We start from the raw sequence: 24,196 nt of genomic DNA, 5'->3' as shown, positions 1-24,196 counted from the left end.
TAGGTTGGCACGCAGGACATGATTATTTACATAAAAAGCAACTTAAGTCACTAAAGAGTTATATGTTTTCAGCAATCTATAATACCCTTAACCATTCCTGGTCAATGCCTAACCTTAACCATCTCGCTAGAGTTTCACAAATTAAGGCTTACTGTCTAAAAAACGCTGCTAGCATGGCACTTAAAGTGGACCTATCATGCTATATTTGAATAATATAGTGTAGGACCATACCTATATAAGGCATATTTATACTTTTCTTTTTTCAAAATACCAAACAGATCATGCATTTTAGCCATGCCTCATTTCGCTCAATGTGAATTTTTTTAGCTCTGTTTTAGCAAGGGCAGATTCTGTGAGAACAGCACCACCTACAGGCCTGGCATATGTACTACAGCGTCTCCAGCGCTTTCGAACGGCAATGGCCGTGGCTGTCTCCTCCTGATTGGTGGAGTTGGCCCAATAGCCGTAGCGCCACTGTCCTGACGTCAGGACAGTGTTCAAATCTGGATCAGTTTTGATCAGATCCGTTGCAGCCTCTTTTTTAGAGATTTGGGTATGGAGGAAAATAGAGAGGGTTGTGTTTTCTGACACTTGGTGAGTTCCCTGGAACACCGGGGACACATATTCATGTATAAAAGACGTACAAAAGTGCATTTTGCATGATAGGTCCCCTTTAACTAAAAATGCCCACGTTTTTAAAGAAAATATGAATGTATTCTAAACAACATACACTTACATCATTTATGTGTAAGTTAAACACCAGACAATAACCCTACTCAACTAAAAATGTATCTGTATAGCAATACTGGTTATTCTTACAAATCTGTTCACCACATCTACAGTATAATAGGAACAATCCTCCATGGTGGTTTCTGGTAGCACGTCTACATTTGGGAAACAGGGATGGAACTCCTACATCCAGCTGTGATTGGATATATGGAAGATTGTTGATTTATGATAATACAGTCCTCTTTCATTATGTGAATGAGACATTTACAGGGAAGCATGCACATTTGCAGCAAATGAAAGTGTGTCTCGAGGGAAGGAAAATATACACATCATTCCAGGCTGAAATGACAAATGAGAGGAGTATGGAGTGTGCTGTAAATATATTTCTCCTGGAGAGTAGGAGCTAGCTCACAGCTCTCCCTCCCCACAAAGCCCCTGGAAATCCTCTCAATTAAGCGCTGCATTTCCCAATGCTTTGAGGAGAGAGAGGGTGAAGCATAATGCCTGAGCACAAATCACTGAGAGCCTATTGAAAAAGCTGCCAGTTAACTATGTAATATTACCACTGCTGAAATGCTTCACCCTTTATCCCTTTTCAATTGCAAGGCAAGATATTGAGTGTGCACTGGGTATTCTTCACAAGTGAATTATGCTATTGACGAAACTTTTTAATCCCAACTCACAGTTTGAAGAGAATGTGCTCATCATTGAAATGCAAGAAGCTGTTACGGTGACTATTAAAACGGATGGAACCCCTTGGACTTTGTAAAGTTTTATTGCTTTACAACTTTAGACCATTTTGGTTGTTAAAGACTCTCTTCATTCAAACACTTTTTAAAGGTTTTCCGGGTGAAAACAACTCTGTAAAATTGATCTAAAAAAGTACAAACATAAATAAGTAATTGATTGATTGTATAAGGATTCACCTGCCCTAAAACTTTATTTAGTTCACGTATCTTGAATCTATGCAGATGGATCTGTATCAGCTTTGCACAAAATTGCAGTTTTCATCCATTGTTGTTGCAAAACTTGGCAAAGTGTTAACTCACAGTACAGTTCGGTTTACTTTCTTATTGCCACACATATATTGGACTAAGGTCTGTGCTCCGACTTGGCAACTCATTAGTATTGCTGTAGTAAGGCCATTTCTGTGTCCCTTTGTCTCTATGTTTGTGGTCACTATCTTGCTGAAATATAAATCTTCCAAATGGTACATCTCTTGCCGGTTGCAGCAGGTTCTCCCCAGGGATTTCTATGCATTTATAGTGCCTGTACTTTTACTAACGTCCCCCACTGTGATACATTGCCACTGCATGGCATCACAGTGTGCCATGTCTTTATTTTCTCTTTAGCCACTGCTACAGAAAGCTGGGTTTGCTGAATCAGAGGCAACACTTCAGTATGCTCATCCGCAGCTATAGAAATAGCTTCTCTTGTGTCCACAGCCCCGCTCAAGGAAGATATACAGCGGAGCCATGTGTTTTTTATGATTGACCTCACTGGGCTTTGTTGCTTTTCAGTAATCTTGTTGCATGTTGATTTACTTTGTATTTACGATGTAGCCATGACAGGGCATTGACTAAGCAGGTACAAGATTCATAATTGACACTGTATCAACCTCAAATCATGACCTTGATTACACGAAGATGTTCTCAATTTAACCAATTTACAAAAAAAACATTAGCTGTACCAGGACCTTTGTATTTGGGTTTAATATTCATTAGTGTGGGTAGTTGTTTTTTAAAATGTGAGATACAATTGTTTATTTCAACAGTTCTATATCAATTATTTTTCTTATAAACAGTAGCAAAAACCCTTTGAGTTAGATTTGATGTGATCAAAATAGTCCCCAAAAATGTAACGGGGAGGTGAATACTTCTCATAGGCGCTACGTACAGGAAAAGTATACTTTTAATCATTAATGTATAAACCGTTTATGTCTTTATATGGTTTAGCAGTGCAGTGGGCAACATTCTATACCTTGACTTGTAGCTATTGATCAGGATCAAGTTAGTGGCCATTAATAGTCATTCATTCTCCAAGTGACACCTAATTCTCTCCCTTAGCTTTTTGATGGAATGAATGGAAAGCATGTATTCCAACAGTTGGATGTTCAAATGACCATGGAGTGGGTGGAGTGCACATTAACACTAGAAGGCTCTAATGAACACCATCATGTGTTTTTGTTATTGTAAGCAGAGTATGGTACTGCACTAAGGCAAGGGTAATGGTCCCTAGAGAAAGTTAGGTAGGCGAGCCTTGGGTGGAACTGGAAGAAGGAATGAGGAAAGAGGGGAAACCACGAGAGAAAATAACATTGGTATGATAGTAGATCTCGCATTTTTATTGAATATTACTTACTCCATTTATTTTAGTGTTTGGAGAGCAATGTATCATCTAGACAGATAGTATATGGTCAAATGAAGGTGGAGCACAGGCTGTACCTTGTGTTCAGCAGTGGTAAAATATATAGGATTTGTCCACAACAGGAGGAAATGGACCTTACAGTCTGCATTTAGGGAGGAGGGAGCGTGGTGATAAAAAAAGGATGACAAGAATTGTAATGGATTCCAAATTATTATTATTATTATTATTATTATTATTATTAATACAACTGTTTTTTAAAGCTGCACAACCTTTCTGATTCATTCTATCCCATGAGAAGACTGGTTCGGTGACAATATATTTAAAATCATATACTAAGTTCATGGATGAACAATAAGGAAACAGCCTCTGCATTTTGATAGCGGTTGAATTACCAACATCTTAATGAGACATTTTACAGGCTGACAAAATATCACACATGAGCTAAAGTATTACAAGTTGTCTCTTTAAAATGCATTCCCCACATAAAACTCCAAGGGAAAATATGTCATTCAGTGTTCCTAATTAGGACAAGAGAGCTTCATAAACCCCACATTTCTTGAGCTGTTAAGAAAAAGCAGATTCAAACAACAGATGCTTCAGTTTGAGCGTTCATCCTCAGGCGAACACCCACTCAGAGTGTCAGCAGAATAAGAGAGCAGAGGAATAGGAACCACATGGGGCAAACGCTTCAAAAAATCCCAACAAGCCGGGGTTTGTGGTGCACACAACGGGGCCAGTAACTACATTTACAAAATGTGTAAATGAGGACTCGGATATTGAAGGTTTCAGAGCCTGATTTACAGACGCTTTCAGCCACTGGAGCACAAGTAACAGCTGGTAAAAGACTAAATATGTGTGTTTAGTTTGCGCAATGTGGAAAGGAAATGAGCTAATAAAGCTGCTGAAAATCACAGATTATCATACGGGAATATTTAAACTGACTGTGCCGATAGAGAAAAGTCTGTTAAACACAACACATTAACATTAAAAAGGCATTATGATTAAAGATTATAGTATGCTTAAATGTCATTTATGTAAAAATAATCAGTCACAGAACTGTATATGAGTCATGCTACTTCACCAACAATGCAACTGATGCACATATTAATAAAGTAGTAAAGTGTTATTCAATTGAAAGCTGCAACACAACAGATAATTACAGACTGACTTAATTGCTCAAACTCCAGTCATTAATTTGGAGTCATCATAATACATTAAACCCATGAAGCATTGAAAGCTGAGAACAAACTTGCCAGCCTGAGTCTTAAATGGGAGTCCCATGACACCAATCTATAATTGTCAAATGACAAAATGAAACAAAACCATAATTTACTCTTTCACACAACGTGTTATTAGGCCGCAGCAGTGTAGAGAAACCAAGTGTGACCTTCAGCAGTTTCTATAAAGCAGAATTCACAATGCAAGGACAAAGCTGGCACCTGTTTGTTGGCTCATCTGACTGCGTTTAAAAAATGGGCCGCATTCCAGATACGTACTTCCAGCTTTGAAAAGAGAAATGATCGCTTGGTGAGCGGACACATTATGTAAATGAGATTGCGGTAGCTGAAATAGAAGTCATTTTGTGGCGTAACGCGTGATTGATAATGATGGGGATGTTGTGATGGCTGTCAATCAAACGTGCAGAAAGCTTTGTTACGGAGTGTTCGGTAGAAGTGAGAAAGCGTACAGATTCCCAGTTTGTTTTGGATTTCAGAAATATAGAGAAACACACATCTATTTACAGCTTCTCGCTGAAGTAAAATAATGAGGCAAACATCTTTTTAAAAATACATACAATTTAAATTTTATTCAGAAGTCATATCAGTAGTGAATTGGGAACAGTCAATATTATTGAAATCCAAGGTTACAGCGATCTATGAACAATGATAATGCGATGGGAGTTAGTTGTATGTGCACTCCAAAGTTTTACCAATAAAATCCATGATAGGTTCTCACATGCTAACTCTGTAAAGTCCCTGTCAATTCAAAACCTACAAGCCCTTTTTTGTTTCATATAAATGCCACTTAGTCTAATGATACGTTAATACAAAACATGATCAAATCACATACAAAAAAAACCCTGAAATAAAATAAAATCATATATACAAACCTCTGTACATAGTGGGAATATGAATAAAAGAGAGGAATTATTCTTTATGAGCTTCCATATACTTGGGAATGGGTCAGTTTAGTAAAGCGGCTGTCTGAACAAAATGTCATGATTAAGTCTTGAAGTGGCATGGTTTCGGGCGTCCCTGTTGAAGACTGCAGTGTCGTCAAACTGTAGGCAAAATAAGATAGGAAGTAAATAAAAAGTTGATAATAGGGGGCGGGCTGCAGTGAGGTATTCATCCTGTCAAGCTGGGACAGGAAGCAAGGAATGTGTGGGTAAATCTAAAAAGAAACAGCCGCTTTTTGGTGGCAGCCGTTACTGTTGGTGCTGTTTTTGTTGTGTTGTCAGCGTGTTGTTTGGTCCTACTGTCAGCGTCTTTGTTCACTGTACAATTCCTGAATCGATAGAGGCCTGTTTCCTGGTGGTCTTGGGAGGTGGTGGAGGAGGGGTCTTGCTGGGCAGAGGAGGTGGAATGTGCTGAAAACAGACAAAAACAGTAACCTTGAAACGCCATTTTCTGAAATAAAGCCAATTTAGCTTTCCACAAAAATGTAAAACTCAGGATTTAAAGCTGCTATACATTTTGATTGAAAGGGCTTTTATTGCAAAATGTTGTTTCTAAGCTAATTATCCTTTGAGACATATCACATCTATCGATCGAGTGATGTTTGGACTGATGTCATGTAGCCTGATCCTAGAACAATAGACACCTAAATCTCAGCTGTATTCTAATGCTTGTTTTTTAATCAATAATCGACAACTACATGAAAACAGGTGCATTTTTCATCTATCAGACAGACTTACATGTTATTTTTGTTAATATACCCCATACTTGTGAGGTCAAAAAATAAGATCAGGGCTTTAACTGAAGGAACTACAGATGTTCTCTGTCTACCTGAGTGCCCTCCCTAAAACACCTGAGTTTATAACAGACAAGGAGTTAAGCTCATCACTGACCTCACCTCTGCCTCCATCAAGGAGTGTAAATGAAGAGCGGCTGTCACTCAGCCTGTGAACATCTGCTCTCCCTACACTACTGTCAGCTGAGGCTCCGCTTTACTACCTGTCCACAGGCCGTGACAGTGGATAAATAAGATTAGTTAACGGAGTGGCGAGGCGAGAGGACGGGCAGCGTAGACGCCGGTGAGTGTGGAGAGACGCGCCGCTGATTAACAGCGGGAGAGCTCCTGATGGATGTGAGAGGTAAAGTAATCATCCAATCCATCACGTCTGAGCACTGGGCCGGCTGGGGGAACAAGTATAAATAACAGCGGGGTGGACAGGCGGGCGTGGGCCCTCGCTGCTAACTGACTGATGCCTATACATTCTTCTGTGGCACAAATTACAAAAATGAAGGACAAATGTGGGAGGAAACATGCATGAACACACACGGACATGAACACAGGACGTACAGGTATAGGTGGGTGTACTGGGGGAAGAGGCCCCGAATGTCAAGTGCGTGTCGCGACCTCTTGTTCCATTATATATGTGCCATGCATCATTAGGGGCTTCTCTCAGTCCTAATTAAAACACCTACTCTTTGATGTGGCGGGGGTGGCGGAGGCGTCGAAGGACTCGTCAAGTCTTGATTATCTAGCAGGTTGCCGTAATCAGCGTTGCTGCCTTTCACCGGCAGCGGAGGAGGGGTTTCACCTTTGTCGGAACAGCCCATCCCGTTGAGCTCCAGACCTGTGCAGGGGGGGGGGGGGGGGCTCATCAGCTCACATTCATCAGAAAATACATCAGGGATCAACAGTAGGACTGGGATCCAAAATACATCACATGGCCTGTTTCTAGTTATTTTACCATCATAAAGACTCATTTTATGTTTTAAACAACACAACAGTGATAATGAAATGTACCAGAGCTAAATGTCTTCACACGCCTTAAGGGGAACTTGATTGATTTACCTGTTGAAATCAGTTCAGCAGTCAAGAGGAGTACTAGTGAGGCTCAAAAAACATACTAAGTGGATCTTCAGATCAAAACATTATTTCCAATATCACATATAAACCTAAATGCTCAACCTCGATCCCTGAGAGTTAACCTAACTTAGAGAGTATACCTATGGTAAAACTTACCTGAACCCCCCCCAGGGCACTGTATACAAATATAATAAATGGTTTCAAAAATAATGAGTTGACATCGCTAATAAATAATGGCTAGCCTGTGTTACAGAATGAGTGTGTGTACATATTTTTTCTAAAAAAATATATTGGTTGCTGTTGGGGAATAATTTGCTTAGGTATTCAACCTTTGACCCAGTTCATAATTTTCCTCTTTTCACTGTCTCCTTTCCCGTGGCATAGGTCTACGGCCTTGGGTATTGCTGCTATCTCTCTTAAGGAGGGGCAGCTTGGGCGCATTGTTGTTGCCAGCTTATGACCGAGCACAAGCTGACATGAGATAGTTTATTGTTCAGGGACATCTAGAAGCCCTTCTTTTTAGGAAAGTAGGTTCCCTGGCGCACATTCTGTTCTATGGACGACAGCTCTAGTTAGATTCAGGGTCCATATTTGTTTAGTCTCGCTGATAAAGAATGCTGACTATTACACTCCGAACTAGTTAAAACCTGGAACTACAGAAGAGTTCTTCAGAATTGATTGTGGCATCTCAACCGTGTGGTCAAACCGTGGCCCGTGACATGTCTTGTGAATTCTCTGGCCGAAGCTCATAATAGACCATCGGTGTTTGCCATCAAAGCTCCAGCTCTCCTCGTGTCTCTTTGAGTCCTGACTCTCCATTGCTACAGACGTTTCCCCCACAGTTGCTATGCTGTTAGACTTGCATCATGGGAAGTGTAGTATCCACTATTTTCCGAGGTTGACCAATACAGTTAAAATAAAGTCTGGATATCTCCGCCTGTTATATTGATATTTGAACAATTTTTAAGCAAATGCAATACTAATTAGGTGGAGCAGTTTGATATACAACAATCCTCTGACTTACTTGCTGGTATGAAAATGATTGGGTTAAAAAATAAACTACATCTCATCCTTTCTCACCAGGTAAAATGTCTAACTTTATGACCCTAAAAGAGGAAGCATGCATGTGAATTTGAAGATATTTTCTAAAACAATGGATATCCTTGATAAGTTAAGTGAACAAATTGAGCCTATTTTGAGTGATTCTGGTGTTATCAGCCGAAAGCTGTAATTTGCAAACCACTTAAAGAAATGGAGCTAACATGACTCATAGCGCTGTTATTCATATCAAACTGAGCGTCATCGTGTCTAACAGTGATGCAAGATTTCTAACAAAGTCAAAGGCAGAGAGGGCCTACAGAAAAAGTTGTGTGTGTTTAAGTGTGTAAGTAAGATTGGTCATACTGGAAACAGTGAGGCTGAAGGAGAGTTTGCTCCTGGGTGTGATGGGCGGGGGTCCCGGCGAGGAGGAGGAGTGCATGGATGAAGAAGGGGGTCCGGGGGACACGGAGAGGCGACGGTCTCCCCCGATCTGGCTGAGAACTTGACTCCTTGGTCTCTGAGGCCGCAGGGGGCTGATCTGATTGGATAATATCCAAACGAAACAAGTGAGTAATCAGAGTAAAAGTATTTACACTACAATTCAATTGAAAAGGTAGTTGAAACAAACTGTATTTGAAAACGAGTCGAGTCGATGGTGAAATATTACAGAATATTAAGAAAAGATCATTTAAAAAAAGGGAAATTGGTTTCACATCTCCTCTGGGGCTGTTGACTGATCCATGCTCGCATTAAGTCGGCTGTTTTTATTCCTCGAAAATAAACCATTTGGATAAATATGCTTGGTTCTGCAATATCTTATTTGTGGTTACAATCATTGCTTGAATGCCAGACCACATTGTCCCAGCTCTATGGCAGGGATTTGAATATGAAAAGATCTGTCCTCAGGGCTATTCCACACTGTAGGCTACATTAACAAACATCTTTGTAATTGGCCAAACTCAAACAGTCAGCTACAAGAGAGGCACAGGAAATCACAACACACTTCTTTCAAGGGTGTAATGCTCTTCCAGAACTAAAACTAAAACTGCATTAGGGGACAGAGAACAGTTTTCTTAAACATACGTACTTCAGATAATAACTCAAACCTACTATATCCTACTACTTCTTGTTAACTACCAGAGACCCCTGGGAGCCTTACCCTTGACCCCTGAGGCAAGAGGCTCCTATCACAAGCCAGACGGCTCCACCACTGCCAGGGGCCTCTTTAGGATCCTACCCTTATCTTAGTGCTGTTAACCAGTGAGCATTCCCACTGGGCATGCAGAACACAGTGATACCTCTCTGCTGTCATGACACTGGGGAAGAGCGACTTTAGCACAAAAGATATGTTTAAAGAAACAACAAAAGAAAGAGTTCCGTTGGGTGGTAGAAATGTGAGCCATGTGACTTAGAGAGGAGGAGTTACAAGAACAAAGGGAAAGGATAAAGAGCCTGTTGGAGACATGAAGATCATTTCAACACCACATTCAACAGAGGCCTTTCACTGCTGTGGCACAAAAGTATATTTATGTTTTAAATCAAAGTACATTGGTCGCATTTAGAAGAAAAGTCAAAAGGATTGGTAACAAATCTACAGGATTCTTCCTTTTATGAAAAAAGTTCTTAATGCCTAGAAACTATGAATATATAGGGAGGACAAAGAAAGACTGGCTTAGATGAGTCCATAGTAAAACCAAGTAAAAGAAGAAGCATTGTGTATCTTAAGGAAAAGTACTAAGCTTTTAATCCATTGCAATACACAATATTGTCCAGTCTAAAACTGCTTTGTGTCAAAGTCTACTTGTGAACATATGGAATCTTCTCACTCTCTGTGAACCCTGAACACATACAGCAAAATGTCATTGCTCTTGTGTAAAATAAGAGAGAAAAGAGAGAAGCAGGAGAATACAGAGTGGTTTGGGATAACAGCAGATAAGTTCAAAATAAAGAAAGAAAGAAAGGAAAGGAAAAGAGGGAAGGTAACACATTGGAGGAATTGCAGTACAGGTCCCTTTTTCAGTACCGTCTCTGACAGAATGACGGCTTCAGCGGGCTGCAGTAGGATCTCTGTGGTCTTCATCTCTCTGTCAAAGATCTCCTGGTGCTTGCTGTTCCTCTTCTCCTTCTTCCTGTCTTTGCGGTCCCTCTCTGGGTCATCGCGGTCCAGCTTGTCTGTAGACTTGGTGTGCAGCTTCTTTGGCAAGAGAGGCTCCAGGGCAAAACTGAAATGAAGACGGAAGGATAACGGTCCACTCGAAGTTAAGATTGATTTACATTTTCAGAATGAAATTGAAGAGGATTTATGTTTAATGTGACAGAAGGTATCAGTCATTGCCCAAGCAAATCCTCAGAAATCCTCTTACATTTGACAATAGAATCTTTGAGGCCTGAGACTTAGTACTTGATATAACAATAACGGCGCTTAATACTAGACAGTAATCCGAAATCAACTTCTGAAACTGCTCTAATAGGATGGCCAAAAAGCAGAAGAAGTTGTCTGCTTTTGTTATCCTGTAAAAAAAGCTTTGAACTAGGAGTTACCCATCAGAGCCAGGCCTGGAGGGCGAGTTGTCAGAAGAGATGGAGTTGACTGAAGCCACCGACAGCGGCCTCTGGGAGGAAGGCATGGTGAAGGAGCGCACCATGGAGTGAGGACGAGACCCCCGCCGTTCGTCTGCTGCCGGCTGGCACCGCAGAGAAAAAGAAAATCACAAAGAATTTAGCTTAAAAGCCACTGACTGCTTTGAAGTTACCTGTGCATATTTTCTGTTTACAGTACTGGAGGAGGGACAGGGGAACTGTGAGGTTAATAACAGTATTATGCTAATAATATAGTATGTACAATATAGAGCTTCAGACATAATCAAATATAACATTGAGAGAAAAAGAAATAAAACTCTGGCTCTAACAATGAACCCTTTTGTATTCAAGTCCTTTCAAGCGAGGAAAGCTGCCATCTAAGGATAACCTTATTATCAGACCATGGAAAGTGATGGCTTTCCTCTTGTTTGAAAGGTCACTACCCGCTCCCTTTAAATTGAGCAAGGGCGCCTTCACTTCGGGCAAGATTGAGGGTAGAACTTGGCCAAGAAACAATTAAAACTTAAAAGGAGGGGAGAAAATGGAAGCTGCAAACAAGCTGACTTCAGCTCAAAGTTAAAGCAAGTATGAAATACATGTTCCAAGTGAATTTGGTGGACTTCGTAAATGTGTAGCTTATTAAAGTATGTTCTTGACATCAGCTCTTGGAAATGCTCTTAATTGCAGTCTTATCTTTAAATGTCATCTTACTTTTTCAATCTACCAAGGATGGAACATTGTCTGATAACACAATTGCAACTTAAATGTATCTGTAAAAAAACATGTTTAAAAAAAGGGAACAGGAGGACGAGAACCCTTAAAAAATGAATGGCCTTTAAAGGGATAACAATAACATGCTGCTATGTCATTAACTGTGTATTTTACATATCAATTTCCCTAGAAATCTTTTGCAACTAGAAGAAAAGGCTACATCTTCCAGTACTTCCTGTATCAGAAAGCGCCCAAACAAGCAGAATCTCTTACCAGGGACTTCACCCCATACGTTTTCTCCACCTTCTCCCTCAGTTGCTTGAAGCAGGCCTCCAGGCGGTCGTGGAAAGGCCTCAGTGCCTCCGTGACCTTCTCTCCGTGGATACGAACGCCTTCCGAGAGGTGTGGGACCTGCCGGGACGAAACAGCAGAGTAAGAAAAGTTTAATCAAACACGCCCCGGAGAGACGAGAGGTTAGATAATATGCTGGTTCTTCATTTATCAGGGAAATATGCTTCTGTTCCGCCACATACATCCAATTTAACTCACAGGACCTTTGCCCTCTTCTCTGTGCACACTCAGCACAGGAAGTGAGTGTACTATCAGTCTGAGTGCACAAGAAGAAATATCACTGCAACCTTATCCAGGTGCAAGCAGACTATAAAGAAGACTGTTGCCATGACACTGCCTTCCTCTGCCTCCCACCTCCAGCATCATGAGTACATTAAACATAGACTGACTACATGTAAAGGCATGTACTGCACGTGATGGATGTTTATCTCTCTGACACAATTAAAGACGCAATGTAATGTCAAGATCTGAAAACATACAGAAGCATATCAGGTAGAGTGAAAGAAAGGGAGACAGAGAGAGAGACAGAGAGAGAGAGAGAGAGAGAGAGAGAGAGAGAGAGAGAGAGAGAGGAGAGGAGAGAGATAGAGAGAGAGATAGAGAGCGAGACGAGAGAGAGAGATAGAGAGCTAGTAGAGAGAGAGAGATAGAGAGAGAGATCACGAGCTGGAGAAGATGAGACTAGGATAGAGGATATCCCTAGCGCTCGAGAATAAGGAGAGGATAGACTTTCTTATATCCTTCCTCCGCTAAGATATATGAGAGATAGATAGCGGGGAGAGACTGCTGAAACTAGTCATTAGGAAACCCCCGTGTCACTGTCGGTGTCAGCAAGCTCTGCTGACTAATCTAAACGTCATCCCTTCCCGAGTGTTTGAGTGATATTTTCTCTCTTCTGGTTCACAGGAAGATATTTAAAAAATGTTATAGACTTGGGTGTTAGTGCTACATGCCATCTTAGGTTTGGAAAATGTGTGCAATAACTTGCCAGTAACCAGGTACAGTCGACTGTGGTAATAACAGATCGTTTTCTTTCCCATGGCAACTGTACAAATATTTCCTGACTGTCTCACGGCTATAAGTGAGAAATACTGTTGAAGGTGAAAGGAAAGCAGCTTATGCTTTTATGCTTATGAATAAGTAAAACCAAGTAAACTGCATTAGTGGGGATTTCATTCAGATGTTCATATTAAATCGGTCCCAGTCAGAGTAGTTTATTTGCCCATTTGGAAAATAAGAAAACACTTAACTGCAGAGTGCATCTTGTGCCTCATCTCAAGTACAGTAGCGTTAAGGGCTAATACATCCCCCTAAACCCTTGAGCAAATGGAAAGAAGGATCCACTCGGAGTACAAAGAAGTGTGTGAGGTTTCTGGCATAGGTGGGCCAGGAGGGGGAGAGAAGAAGAGCGTGTGCTAACCCTAGAGACTCCCTAGAGACTCCCTAGAGACTCCCTAGAGACGACTCGCCTTTCTTCCTTTTCTCTGAGGGCAAACTGCCCCCTCCACAGCCGGCTGCAGCCTGAACCTCGCTCAGCTGGCACGCACCGACAATTCCTGATGCAACATTTTGTAATCATTTCCAACGGTGCATGTTTTATTTACACACGTTTCAACACATGGTGGGCTTATTAACGGAGGGAAAAAAAGGCTAATGCAGGAACATCAAAATGTTGTAGCTTCAGTTTCTCAGCCATGTTATACACGGCACTGATAGATTAAACAGTATGCTATGATAGGAGAAGCACATAGTGAGCAGTCTGCTTTGAAAAAGATTATATATCAAGATGTGAAAAAAAAGATCCAGGATATTGCACTCTGCATTTAAGCTAGAGTGCTGTGCTACATAAGATCATAGCTCTGGCACAGAAACATAAATGAGAGAAGGCGACAGACACCCTGCCAGGATTTCCCATGATACTGAGCACCTTCATCATCACCGCTGGGACCTTTTGGAGGAGAGGAGGAGGCGGAGAGAGAGAGAAGGTGAAAGGAAGAAAAAGGTAGAGTGGAAAAGGTTTAGGAGAGAGGGAAGTCAAAAAGGACGAGGTGTTGTGAGACGAAATAGACGGAAACAGGCAAAAAAAAAGAAATTGAGAGTGAAAGCTGAGGCAAGATTCCCGTCTCTCAGGATACCCACATCTTTTTTTAGACCTTCGGATGATCAGGTGCAACTGTGTGGCGGCATGGCAACAGCATTCTGCTAAGTGGCCACACAGCGATCAGCTAAGTGTGGAAGACTCAAGGTTGCTAACACACAGATGTATAAACGTTTTTAAAAAAAATTTAATTGCATAAAATAACTTTTTGAAAAAGTTTTTTTCAGTCGGAGAAATAACCTGTTAATATGAGATACACAAAGAGTTGCTTTTATAGGAGAAAAGTGGAAGCTAGACATTTCTGTGAGAGATAACTAAATGTTAGCTGCTCAAGTTCAAATGTCTTAGCAGGTATGAAGCACAGAGTAACATTAACTGTACCTGCTTCAAAACTGGACCTTTATAACATGTACTGTTATAAAATGTATTAAAAGAATAAAATACAAAATACATTGAAAAAGGTATAGAAAAAATCCAACTTCAGTGTGCAACAGTAAATGAGAGGCTGGTAACAGAGTTGAACATGCCTACGATTAGGAGACTGATGTTAATTGGTGTCAGTTCCTTAAACACATTTGCAAGGCAGCAACACTTGCAAAGTGGTCAGAAATCCTTTACTGCAGCTATAAATGTGGTGTGAACAATGGGGACATCGTGAACCCATACAAGCTGATTGTAAATAGCGAAGCAAACTAGACAGAACAACGCAACACATTTCAAAATGAGGACAGGATGTTCCTCTGCAATATGATCAACGGTGTTCCCTACACCTCCAGAATACATAAACGCAGGGTTGACGTCTCCTTCTGCATAAGCACTTCTCCCATCATATTTCCATGCACATCACAACTTATGAGCTAAACATTCACCATTCATGCTGCAATCTGTGGGCGTGCTGTGATTACCAAGAACGCACCTTATCCATTGACATTGAAGAAGTATAACAGAAATACTACCACTTCTTTATTTCAGCAGCATCTCTCAGAGCGAAGTGTTTCTTGTCACCCTGCCACACTCTTTGGTCAGAAACGGGGTAATAAGGCTATGATGACATATTGAGACATGTCATGAAGGTCACACAGTTTCTATAGATGTCAGTAAGGAGTCAGACGTACTAGTAACAGGGAGACTACATAAAGAAATGAAAAAGCCAGAATATTTACAGACATAAAAAGACAACTAAATGTGTCACCAAAAGATTCTGTTTATGTTGACATTGTCTCCTGGGCTGTGATCCAATGTATTGATTACTCGGCTATCTCTGACATCTGTAAACAGAATGGATCGGGCTGCAGTGAGACGTTTAAGGTGCTCATTTAGACATCTGTCTAGAGCTTTAATTATATCCAGATGCATCACAGAAAACTCAGACCTTATTTATAACAGGGAGCCTTTTACAATACCTAATTTCCTGATTTCCAGTTGCTCATTTCCTCCCTAATTACTAGACGAGGACAACGGGTATTTCAGAATAACAGTGCACACTGGCTCATTTCGAACCGTTTAGTTTGCTCATTGGAGCAGCCTCTCCTTCATTTGTCTCATTTAGACGGATTCAAGACGTGAGATAAACAAGCATGCTGGCTCTGGCAAAAGAGACAGCTGATGCCATTTCAAATCAACAACTCTCTGCCTTAATCATCTCTGTATAGGTTCCTGTGTGTTTGTTTGGCGTGGGCAAACGCATTACTGCGTTCTCTATGACATGATTCTGTGATGATCACAACACACAACTTCAATCATGTGCAATCATTTCTTGTGCTTTTGGAGGAAACATACCACCATGATTTCATACGCTTAGTTAGCTTGATGTGAAGGAGGTCTTTAACTGGGCACATCTGCCAAGATGGAGCAACAACACATTTATCTCACACTGGTATAACTGGGATGAACCACAGAGCTCCTGCTAATTAGCGCTGTGGATTGTGGGTGGAGGATCATTTATAAATGGCAGTTGAATCTAAAATGAATGCCGGGATGGATACGGCTCTCTCACTTCTTTGCATTGGAACCAACGCACAGGTTTAAAAAAAAGACACAGACATTTTTGTTCAGTGGCTTTTTGCTTCGAGATTGATATAAAAATAACTCGATAGGTCTTAAAGGTAACATCGAGTTGCATACCCCACCCTTGTCAGATAGAATGTATTTGTGATACTCATGTCGTTCTAGAAGTTATGAACTGTTTATTTTTAGGCTGCACTCACCTGCTTTGACTTCTACTTCAGTCGGTTATATTTTACATTTCGACATATTTGCATAATCTGAACGTCTCCAAAAAAAAAAGATGGAAAAACTAGTAATTATTAGTTTTGTTTCTAAGGAAAAGATAAACATGCACGCATCATAAATGACATCAAATAAGAAGCCACAATATTCCCAAGTGAATCATAGTGACTTATAAAGAGCAAAGTTTTCACAAACACACAAAGGAAATTCAGATTCCAACATGATCCCCCAGAGATGCAGAGCACAAAGTTGACCTATTTTTCAGCAACGGAGAGGGGAACAACTATTCAAAATGAAATTAACTTACTTTCCCCTTGCAACTAGCGATAGGAAGCAGACACGACTTGTTTCTTTGCTCAATTCCTGTGTGGACCATAAGGCAGGGAAAACCATGACTTCCTGATTATTAAAGTGACTCTTAGATCAGAATAATAAAAGAAGGGAAACAAAACAGAAAACCTACGATGCAGCTTTATAAAATCCCAAAGGGAGGATATGTTTGTTTTTCCACTAGAAAGCACACAGCCAGGAGTTTATTAATTGAAGATGAGCCACAAATGAGCCCAAGATCTGTGTGAGTTTCATCGTAAGCTGTTAAACAACACGTGCTGCATTCCAACAATCTGTGTGTGTGTTCATTTCTCATCTGCTGTGTGTGCACTTCCTTCAGGCTCAGTGAGGGTGCAGAGCTCGCAGAAAAAGTAACGCCAATGCTGATCTCACGCTGTCTCTTCACGCTGAGGAGCATCCTCCCTACAGTAACTCCAGAATGTTTGCTTCAGCACTCTCCCTGGCTATTATCTCCAGTGAACTATTTAACACACTTTTCCCCACGCTCACTTCAGTTACTGTCATTGGACACTCTTGGCAGTGCACTCACAAGTTCTTTCAACTATATTTTATTTTAAGTTGTAACCTTTAAGGATGCCGCAGAAGTGCTTTACTAGGGGGAAAACATTTCAGATAAATGCTATGATATACAGGACGAGTATCTTTCAGCATTTAAACTCTCTGGTGTGCATGTGAAAGACTTTCAGAAGACTAAAACAAACTGCTGTCGGGATGGTGCAGGACTCCCAGATGTCTGGTGCTGTTTCCATAAATAAACTCCATAATACCATAGTACCATACATAACTTACATATACGGCCAATATGTGAATAGCCCAAAGCATTCGCATGCAAATTAAGAACGCTCAATCATGCTGAAAGGCCAAGTGGCATGTATTCTCATTTCCATGCATCTCATGCTCCCGTACCATCCAAACATGCTCAGTGTTTGGCTGCCTGCAGACTGTACCTCCCTCTGCTCTTCACATGTGCCACAGGAAAAGAAACACCATGTAATATAATGCAAACCAAGCGTGCTATTTCTGATGAGCAGACAATTAGACTTTTCTTTTAACCCTTACATCTTTGGTGATGCTTTACAAACTACAGTCTGATGCTTTCTTATGACCGTAAGCACTTCACAAAGCAGCAGATGAGCATTATGAACTTCAGTCTCACCTGCCAGGCGATGAAGTCTTTGAGTTTCTCAATCTTCTCAAGGTCCTCTGGGTTTTCCTGCATGTACTTGTCATTGAAGAAGGCCTGGAGAGGAGGGAGGAAACACTGGGGTGAGTACAGGGGAAGACAGGAGACAGTCTGAGATGTGGAGGAGTTTGCATTATAAATACAATGAGAAACTGGGGAGAGATGACAAGTGAAAGAGGACCGCATTGGAAGGGGCTGTAAAGATGATAAAAATGTAGACAAGACATCGGTCTCTCCTCCATCACCTACACTATTTCCCTGAGATGAAGGAGTGACCTGAGGGCAAATAATTCATGTCGTTCCTCCTCCGACTCACACTGCATCTTCCACAGTATGAATCTATTCCAGGTCGTTATATACGCTGGGAACCAACAGACTATCCATTTTTTTCTATATATCAAACACAGAGTAAAAAGAGTTTCCTTTTCTACATGAGTCGTTATTGAGTTACGGTGAAAAGAGAGTGCAGTTGAGACCAGGGAGAACACTAGAAATGCGCATAAAAACTGGATAGCATTTCTAAGCCACATGAACCAAAAACTGATTACGATGACCTATGATTTTAGGGAACAATACGTACACGTATAGTGGTAACAAAATATTATGGCGGATGAAATTAAAGCTTGTAGGGTTTTAAATATTCATGAGATTATGGTTTCTAATTTAGTTTGAACATAGTTTAATCTGTAACACAATTACAGACTTTTCTAGATATATAAAATGTGTCAGAAGAACTTTTGTGGATCACATTTGGTAAATTCTCTTATTCAAATAAATATTTCGAAGAACGATGAGGAGGTTTACACTGCTCTTATGTCTGCTTGACATGAAGCAGCTCCTATTTCAAGTACTGTCAAACTGTTCTTTAAATGCTTCTGTTCAAATTAAGTGTAGCAGAAAATAAAAATAAACGGAGATGGTAGATAGAGAGAATATAGCATGACACGTTTCAAGACTAAATAGAATGTAATTGAATAAAATCCATGTTTTTCTGCAGTCATACTGGCAGAAATATGAAACAAATTATTGAAGACTTCTTAAAGACAAGCCTGTATAGGATACTTTTTTTAATGTTGACTACCTTCTCATAGTTGGTAAAACCTCCCATGACCGCTGGGTCCACGATGCCATTGAGCAGCATGGAGAGGGGGTTGATGGGAAGGTTGGGGTCGTTGAGATGCCTCTGCACCATGCTGCTGATCTTCTCATTGGTCAGCTGCATTGTTTCCATGGCATTCTCCAGTGGACTGATCTCCTCCTGTGCAGCACAGTAAGTGAATGCGTCATTAAATATATTCTCAGCCTATATTCACCCGTTTCAGTACATATACACACATACATCAATCCTATAATCCCACCAATCAAGCGGAGGCATTATGTGCTCGCTGACTGGAGATACGTTATTAGAAGATGGGCTTTCCAACCCTTAACTACGCTCATAAATCATGTAGGATAGAGAAGCAATGAATCATTTCCAAGTGTCCATACATGAACCTGCAAATGTCGAATGAAGATGGATAGCACATGAGTACGGGAATGTCGGTTCCCATGTCAACAAAATATGAATTCTGAGAAAAGATGAATGAAATGCTTTGAAATGCTGACATAAATTTCAATACTTTGTATTCGGAAATTCTGACTGAATCGGTGTAATTTCACATGGAGGCAAACTAATAATAAATCAAATTCTTGCAGCTTGCTAGTAAGAATTTCAGAAAAACACGAGTGGATTGTTGCAAAAATATAAGACTCAGCCAAATAAAAATAAAGGCAGAGTGCCAAGGAGAGAAATCTCCAATCTGTGCCGGTATGTTTTGGGCCAGCTTGATAAAATGCATTTTCAGATGGAAGGCTTTTGCTTGGTGAATCTCAGCCGAGTCATTAAGCTTTAAATAGAGAGTCCAACCTCGGGGACCCGGCCTCTCCCTGGCTCATCTGGAGGGCAAGCTGCTCCTGACAGTTTGCTCTAACCCAGCCTGAAGGAAAAGGCCTCTGCTGTGAATTAGTGTGGCAATGGAGAATAGCCCTTTACAGAATGGATTTGGGAGTAAGTAGGGGATTGTGCTTAGGTTGTAGCGACGAGAAGGACCACTGTAGTGAGCTAAATGTTCAGGCTGCCTGGTGTGTGTGTGTGTGTGTGTCATGTGGTGCTATTCGACAACTGTTAATGCTGACTGAGCAAACTGTAGTTTAACATGTTGGCTTAAGATAACCTTTGAAAAGTGCCCTTTACTTCAGCAGAACAGACAACTGAGTAACTAATCAAAGCGCCAAATAAAGAGTAATTGCATAACACTTAGGCCCCTAATCAGGCTAAGTAGTGTATTTGTATCTAAGTGATACTGGGCTCAAACTCACTGGACTCATTTCCACACTCCCTCTTCCACCAGACATCATCCCGATCCAAAATGGGGACATCAGACTTTAATTAGTCAAAACTACAGAGCTAAAATAATTAAATGTGAATGCAGTTTCCATGGGTTGGAGGGGAACTGTGTGAACTCAAAGTGCTCCAGTAAACACTCAGAGTCATTTGTTGCAGCCGTTAGACCATCCTTTCATCAACGGGTTTCGATACAGCAATCCAGGTATTTCTATTACAGGAAAATCAACAGAGAGTGAACTCTCCCCAAGTTGTATTTGTGCTGTGTTGCTATTTCCAGTGGAAACAGTCTTTTAGGAGTGCTTGCAGAATCAATGTGGGCCCTCTGGCAGAGAGAGAACGTGCCCCGTTGTTAGTCCAGGGCGCGGCATGCCTGCGTCCACACGGCTGTCTATACAGCTTAAGTGGACAAATCATATCGATTGGCTCTGTGCAGGGCTGCAGATCTTATCTGATTAGGACGCCTGCCCGCCACACAGGCCGTTCATACTCACTGTGGAGACTGACTTGACTTCAAACCAGCGCAGGATGCCAGGAAGTTTGTATGCTGTTGAGTACGTGGTCCTCTCGATCCACATATTCTGTTGACAAAATGACAAAGACACAAAATCAGAACACAGCGCAGTAATCAACTGAAGGCACTTTGGGCACATCCATTTGCTGATGTTTTTGTGCCAAACAACATTGAAGCAAGCTTTCAGACTGTTGCTGCTTGAATGTGAGTAAGATGAGGTAATGGTTGTTCAATCTTATCCCATTATAGGGGAGCGGGGGGGATGGAGGTGTGCATCTCCCTGTCTGGAACGCAGTTTATTAATGCTCACTCACTAGATTAGATGTAATCTCCTCTAACACATGATGGAGATCAAATAATGACTCTACATCTTAAAACACAACATGTCATTTTCTGTGGATACGGTTCCTGCAATCCAAACAACTGGTATAAAGCGTAATAAAGCAGTTTCACGTTTCTCCAACGCAATTCATCCGCTGCTAACATTTGTTTCTCAAATTCATGTGTGAGATGATTGTAAAAATGTGGCTTGGAACTAGATAAAAAGAAAAACATATAGCAAAGAAGCTGAGTATTACCATTTATTGATGTAGTGGATGAATAATACTACCCCCATTTTTAAAGCATGAGCTTCAGAGCTGAGAGCTTGCCTTAGAGAGAGGTGTGTTTATTGACATGTTTAATAGGTTTGACGGATGCAATATGTCAAGCTATAGATATCCATCACTTAAACCTCATGACAGAGAGTCCTGTCACTCAAAGTACGTCAAAGATGAGTTAAATGCATCCTGACATGGTAAACACACAGGGAAGTTTGATTGGGTCTTATTTGTCAAGCTTGTCATTTGCAATATGGATATTAAGAGCGCACAACACATCATTCAGTAATAGTTGCACTAGGCAACCAGATTTGAATTCCTGTCAACAATTTTATTTTTTCTAGATTTTCTGGTTGCAAATCAGTTTGACCTTGTTTAATGAATTCCACTTCCCTATTGATTTGTTCTTCGTTAAACAACAAACAATGTGTTAAATCATCAAAAATAAATCCAAAACAATAATACAGCAACATCCTATTAAACATCACAAAATAGAAGTAAGAAAACCTAGATAAAGAAAATCTGATGAAAACAGACACAATTCAAAAGTTGCTGAATCTCAGCATCGTGGAGGACTGTCCAATTATTGCACATCATTATCTTGCCTATTGTAACTATCCTAACTTATAACTATATCATTTTGGAGATGTGCAACTTTTTTGTCCTGTTAGTGGAACTGAGTCACTGTGAAATATATTGACCATTTGCGTGTTTGTGTGGTTTATTGTTTTTATTTACCGTGAATGATTGAAGTAACTACATTTCTGATGTTATAGTTTAAAACCAAGTAACCTTCATGTTTTTAGAATTTCATTATTACTTATGTATTTAAAAGAGCATAAACCTTATGCTCATTCGGATTCTTTTGTTAACAAATAATTAATTAAACCCTTTAGAAAAAACAAAGAGCAATTACCGCAAACTCGTTGTCCGGGTCCTTCTCCCCCTTCCTCACTGGCCTGGAATACTGGAATTTATGGACTTCATTTACTGTGTAGAAGCTGGGGAGGAAGAAAATCAGAGGCTGAGTAAATTAAAACTGTTATGGGCAATCTACGGCGTGATTCAAAGGTTGATTGCTTTGCTTCAGGTCAAACACAGGACAGCCCCCCCAGGAACTGTGGTATTTAGCATTGGGTTCTGACTAGCTGTCTGAGGCATGGCTCCTCTACATGGCAAATAAATTCATTTTTGGGTCACACTCGTCACTGGCAGTACCTGAGGTGAGTCCGATGTGTCAGACATTAAAAGAAGCTGCAGCTTACGTGACAGAGGCACATGACTAGCGGGGATGAACTTTGCCAAATCATGTTAATAGACTTTTCACACTAGGAAAAGGATGGTGGCTGTGGGAGCAGCTGTCTGGGCATATACACAGACTCGCACATAGACACATGGCTTGCTCTTTTTACATATTTTTCAACTGCCTGCATCGCCTACAGTAATCTACACTCACACTGTTCTGGGGAAATAGCTACAGAGATGTTAAGCATATTGCATTACTTAAACAATGCCATATGTTTCGGAGAGCATGCTTTGCTTATTCGCAAACTATTATGAATAATATATGAAAGGAATCAGAGTGATTTCAAAACTGCTCCCCATTTCATTTAGCAGTTATAAGCGTGTGCAGATGGGATGCGTTTGAGGTTTTTTTAAAAGCATTGTTTATGTATGCTAATGAACAGTTTTTGACATTCAAACTCAAGAGAAATTGTGCTCAGGTCTTGAGCTGCTTATATTCTACCGGCAATCACATGTTCCTTTCTGTCGTTGGTCACAAAGGGCAACACATAGTTAATGAACATGATGAGAATCGCTCCCAAATTAGCTGAAAGAATATGTTAACCAAGAAAAAAAATCTTCTAATAAACAGATTATTAAAGCAGCTTTAAATCGGCAGTGCTGCCCCAATTCATTAATTGACGGGCTTGAGAGATGATGCAGTAGCTGGTCTGAACAAAGCAAGGTCAGGAGGGGGGGTGCTCGGCCTGCTGCTGTGACCCTATGGCTCAAACAGCTCAGTCTCATTGCTATGCATCGCTGATCCTTCGCACTGGATGAGAGAGTAAAGAGAGAAAACAGAGAGAGAGAGCCTAGCTGGCAGGGACAGAGAGACGGACGGACACTTGGTGTGGAACAGTCCTCTATCACTCTCCAAACACCGCTGTCTAATCTAGGCTATTAACTGAGTTACATATTCCAATCAGACACAGTTCGCAAACAAGCCAACAGGCTGCTGCGGCTAGGGGGGGGGATAAGGCCACAGGCTTGTGATAAGATCAGTGGGCAGGTATATTTGCCTAAAGGTTCTCCAAATAAATGTCTTATTTTAATTATGTCCATTGATGCGTTGGGTTGGCATATCAAAATGAATTTGCACAGCTGACTGACGCAGTGCATGGCTGGCGTACAGATTGGACAAACAAGAGAGAGTGCAGGGGGCCCCGCTGTTTGCCGTGGCCCCGCCGCACGACACAAAGGTATTAATGATGTCAGAGAACCAGTGTTGTACTTGGCCCGGTGACTAATAGCAGATGGCTGGCGGAAGTTAATAACCACTAAAACAACAAGAAGGTCAACCGCTGTTTGTTCTACACAGACACGCATTTACATTGAGATTTAATCGCTTCACCACAGCGGCCCTCGACACTGCGCACTAAAAAGATTTGCTAGTTCACATTTGCATGTCATCACAAGCTCTCTAAATTGTTTGTGAGTGACTGGGGATAGTACATTGGGCTCGCTGTGTTGAAATGCATGCCGTGTGACTTTGAGGAACACACTCTGTAATTGTAAGATATTCTGCTTACCTCACAATTTGTTCAGAGACGGGTTTGTTTTGGAACTTGGCAGGCAGGTCGAGGATGGGTTTAACCGTGAAACACTGGATGTCTTCAGCAGAAACATCAAGGGAATAAATGAAACTCAAAAATAGTTGGAATACATCAATTAGAACCGGGTCATAATACACTATCACTATAAGACTACTATCCAAATAAATGATGTAATTCAAAAACGT

The 24,196-nt window shown here is 40.9% G+C and overlaps 1 protein-coding gene across 1 annotated transcript in view; it reads right to left on the bottom strand.

The window, feature by feature from the left end:
• Positions 1–4,874: 4,874 nt before the first annotated feature.
• dock1 (dedicator of cytokinesis 1) overlaps positions 4,875–24,196 on the bottom strand; it is a 162,132-nt gene continuing 142,810 nt past the window's right edge. Inside the window, exons 42-52 of the mRNA XM_034119288.1 lie at positions 23,988–24,069; positions 22,091–22,175; positions 20,556–20,642; positions 18,760–18,936; positions 17,652–17,735; positions 11,740–11,877; positions 10,717–10,859; positions 10,199–10,397; positions 8,539–8,713; positions 6,747–6,898; positions 4,875–5,686 (exon numbers count right to left, since the gene is read on the bottom strand). Coding sequence (XP_033975179.1) covers positions 5,591–5,686; positions 6,747–6,898; positions 8,539–8,713; positions 10,199–10,397; positions 10,717–10,859; positions 11,740–11,877; positions 17,652–17,735; positions 18,760–18,936; positions 20,556–20,642; positions 22,091–22,175; positions 23,988–24,069 — 1,418 coding nt within the window. The 3' untranslated portion in view covers positions 4,875–5,590. The remainder of the gene's footprint in view (positions 5,687–6,746; positions 6,899–8,538; positions 8,714–10,198; positions 10,398–10,716; positions 10,860–11,739; positions 11,878–17,651; positions 17,736–18,759; positions 18,937–20,555; positions 20,643–22,090; positions 22,176–23,987; positions 24,070–24,196) is intronic.

The sequence above is a fragment of the Trematomus bernacchii genome, unplaced genomic scaffold (genome assembly GCF_902827165.1).
Source record: "Trematomus bernacchii unplaced genomic scaffold, fTreBer1.1, whole genome shotgun sequence".
Lineage (NCBI taxonomy): Eukaryota > Metazoa > Chordata > Actinopteri > Perciformes > Nototheniidae > Trematomus > Trematomus bernacchii.
The sequence above is the reverse complement of the archived record's forward strand: the minus strand, read 5'-3'. Positions and strand labels throughout refer to the sequence as shown.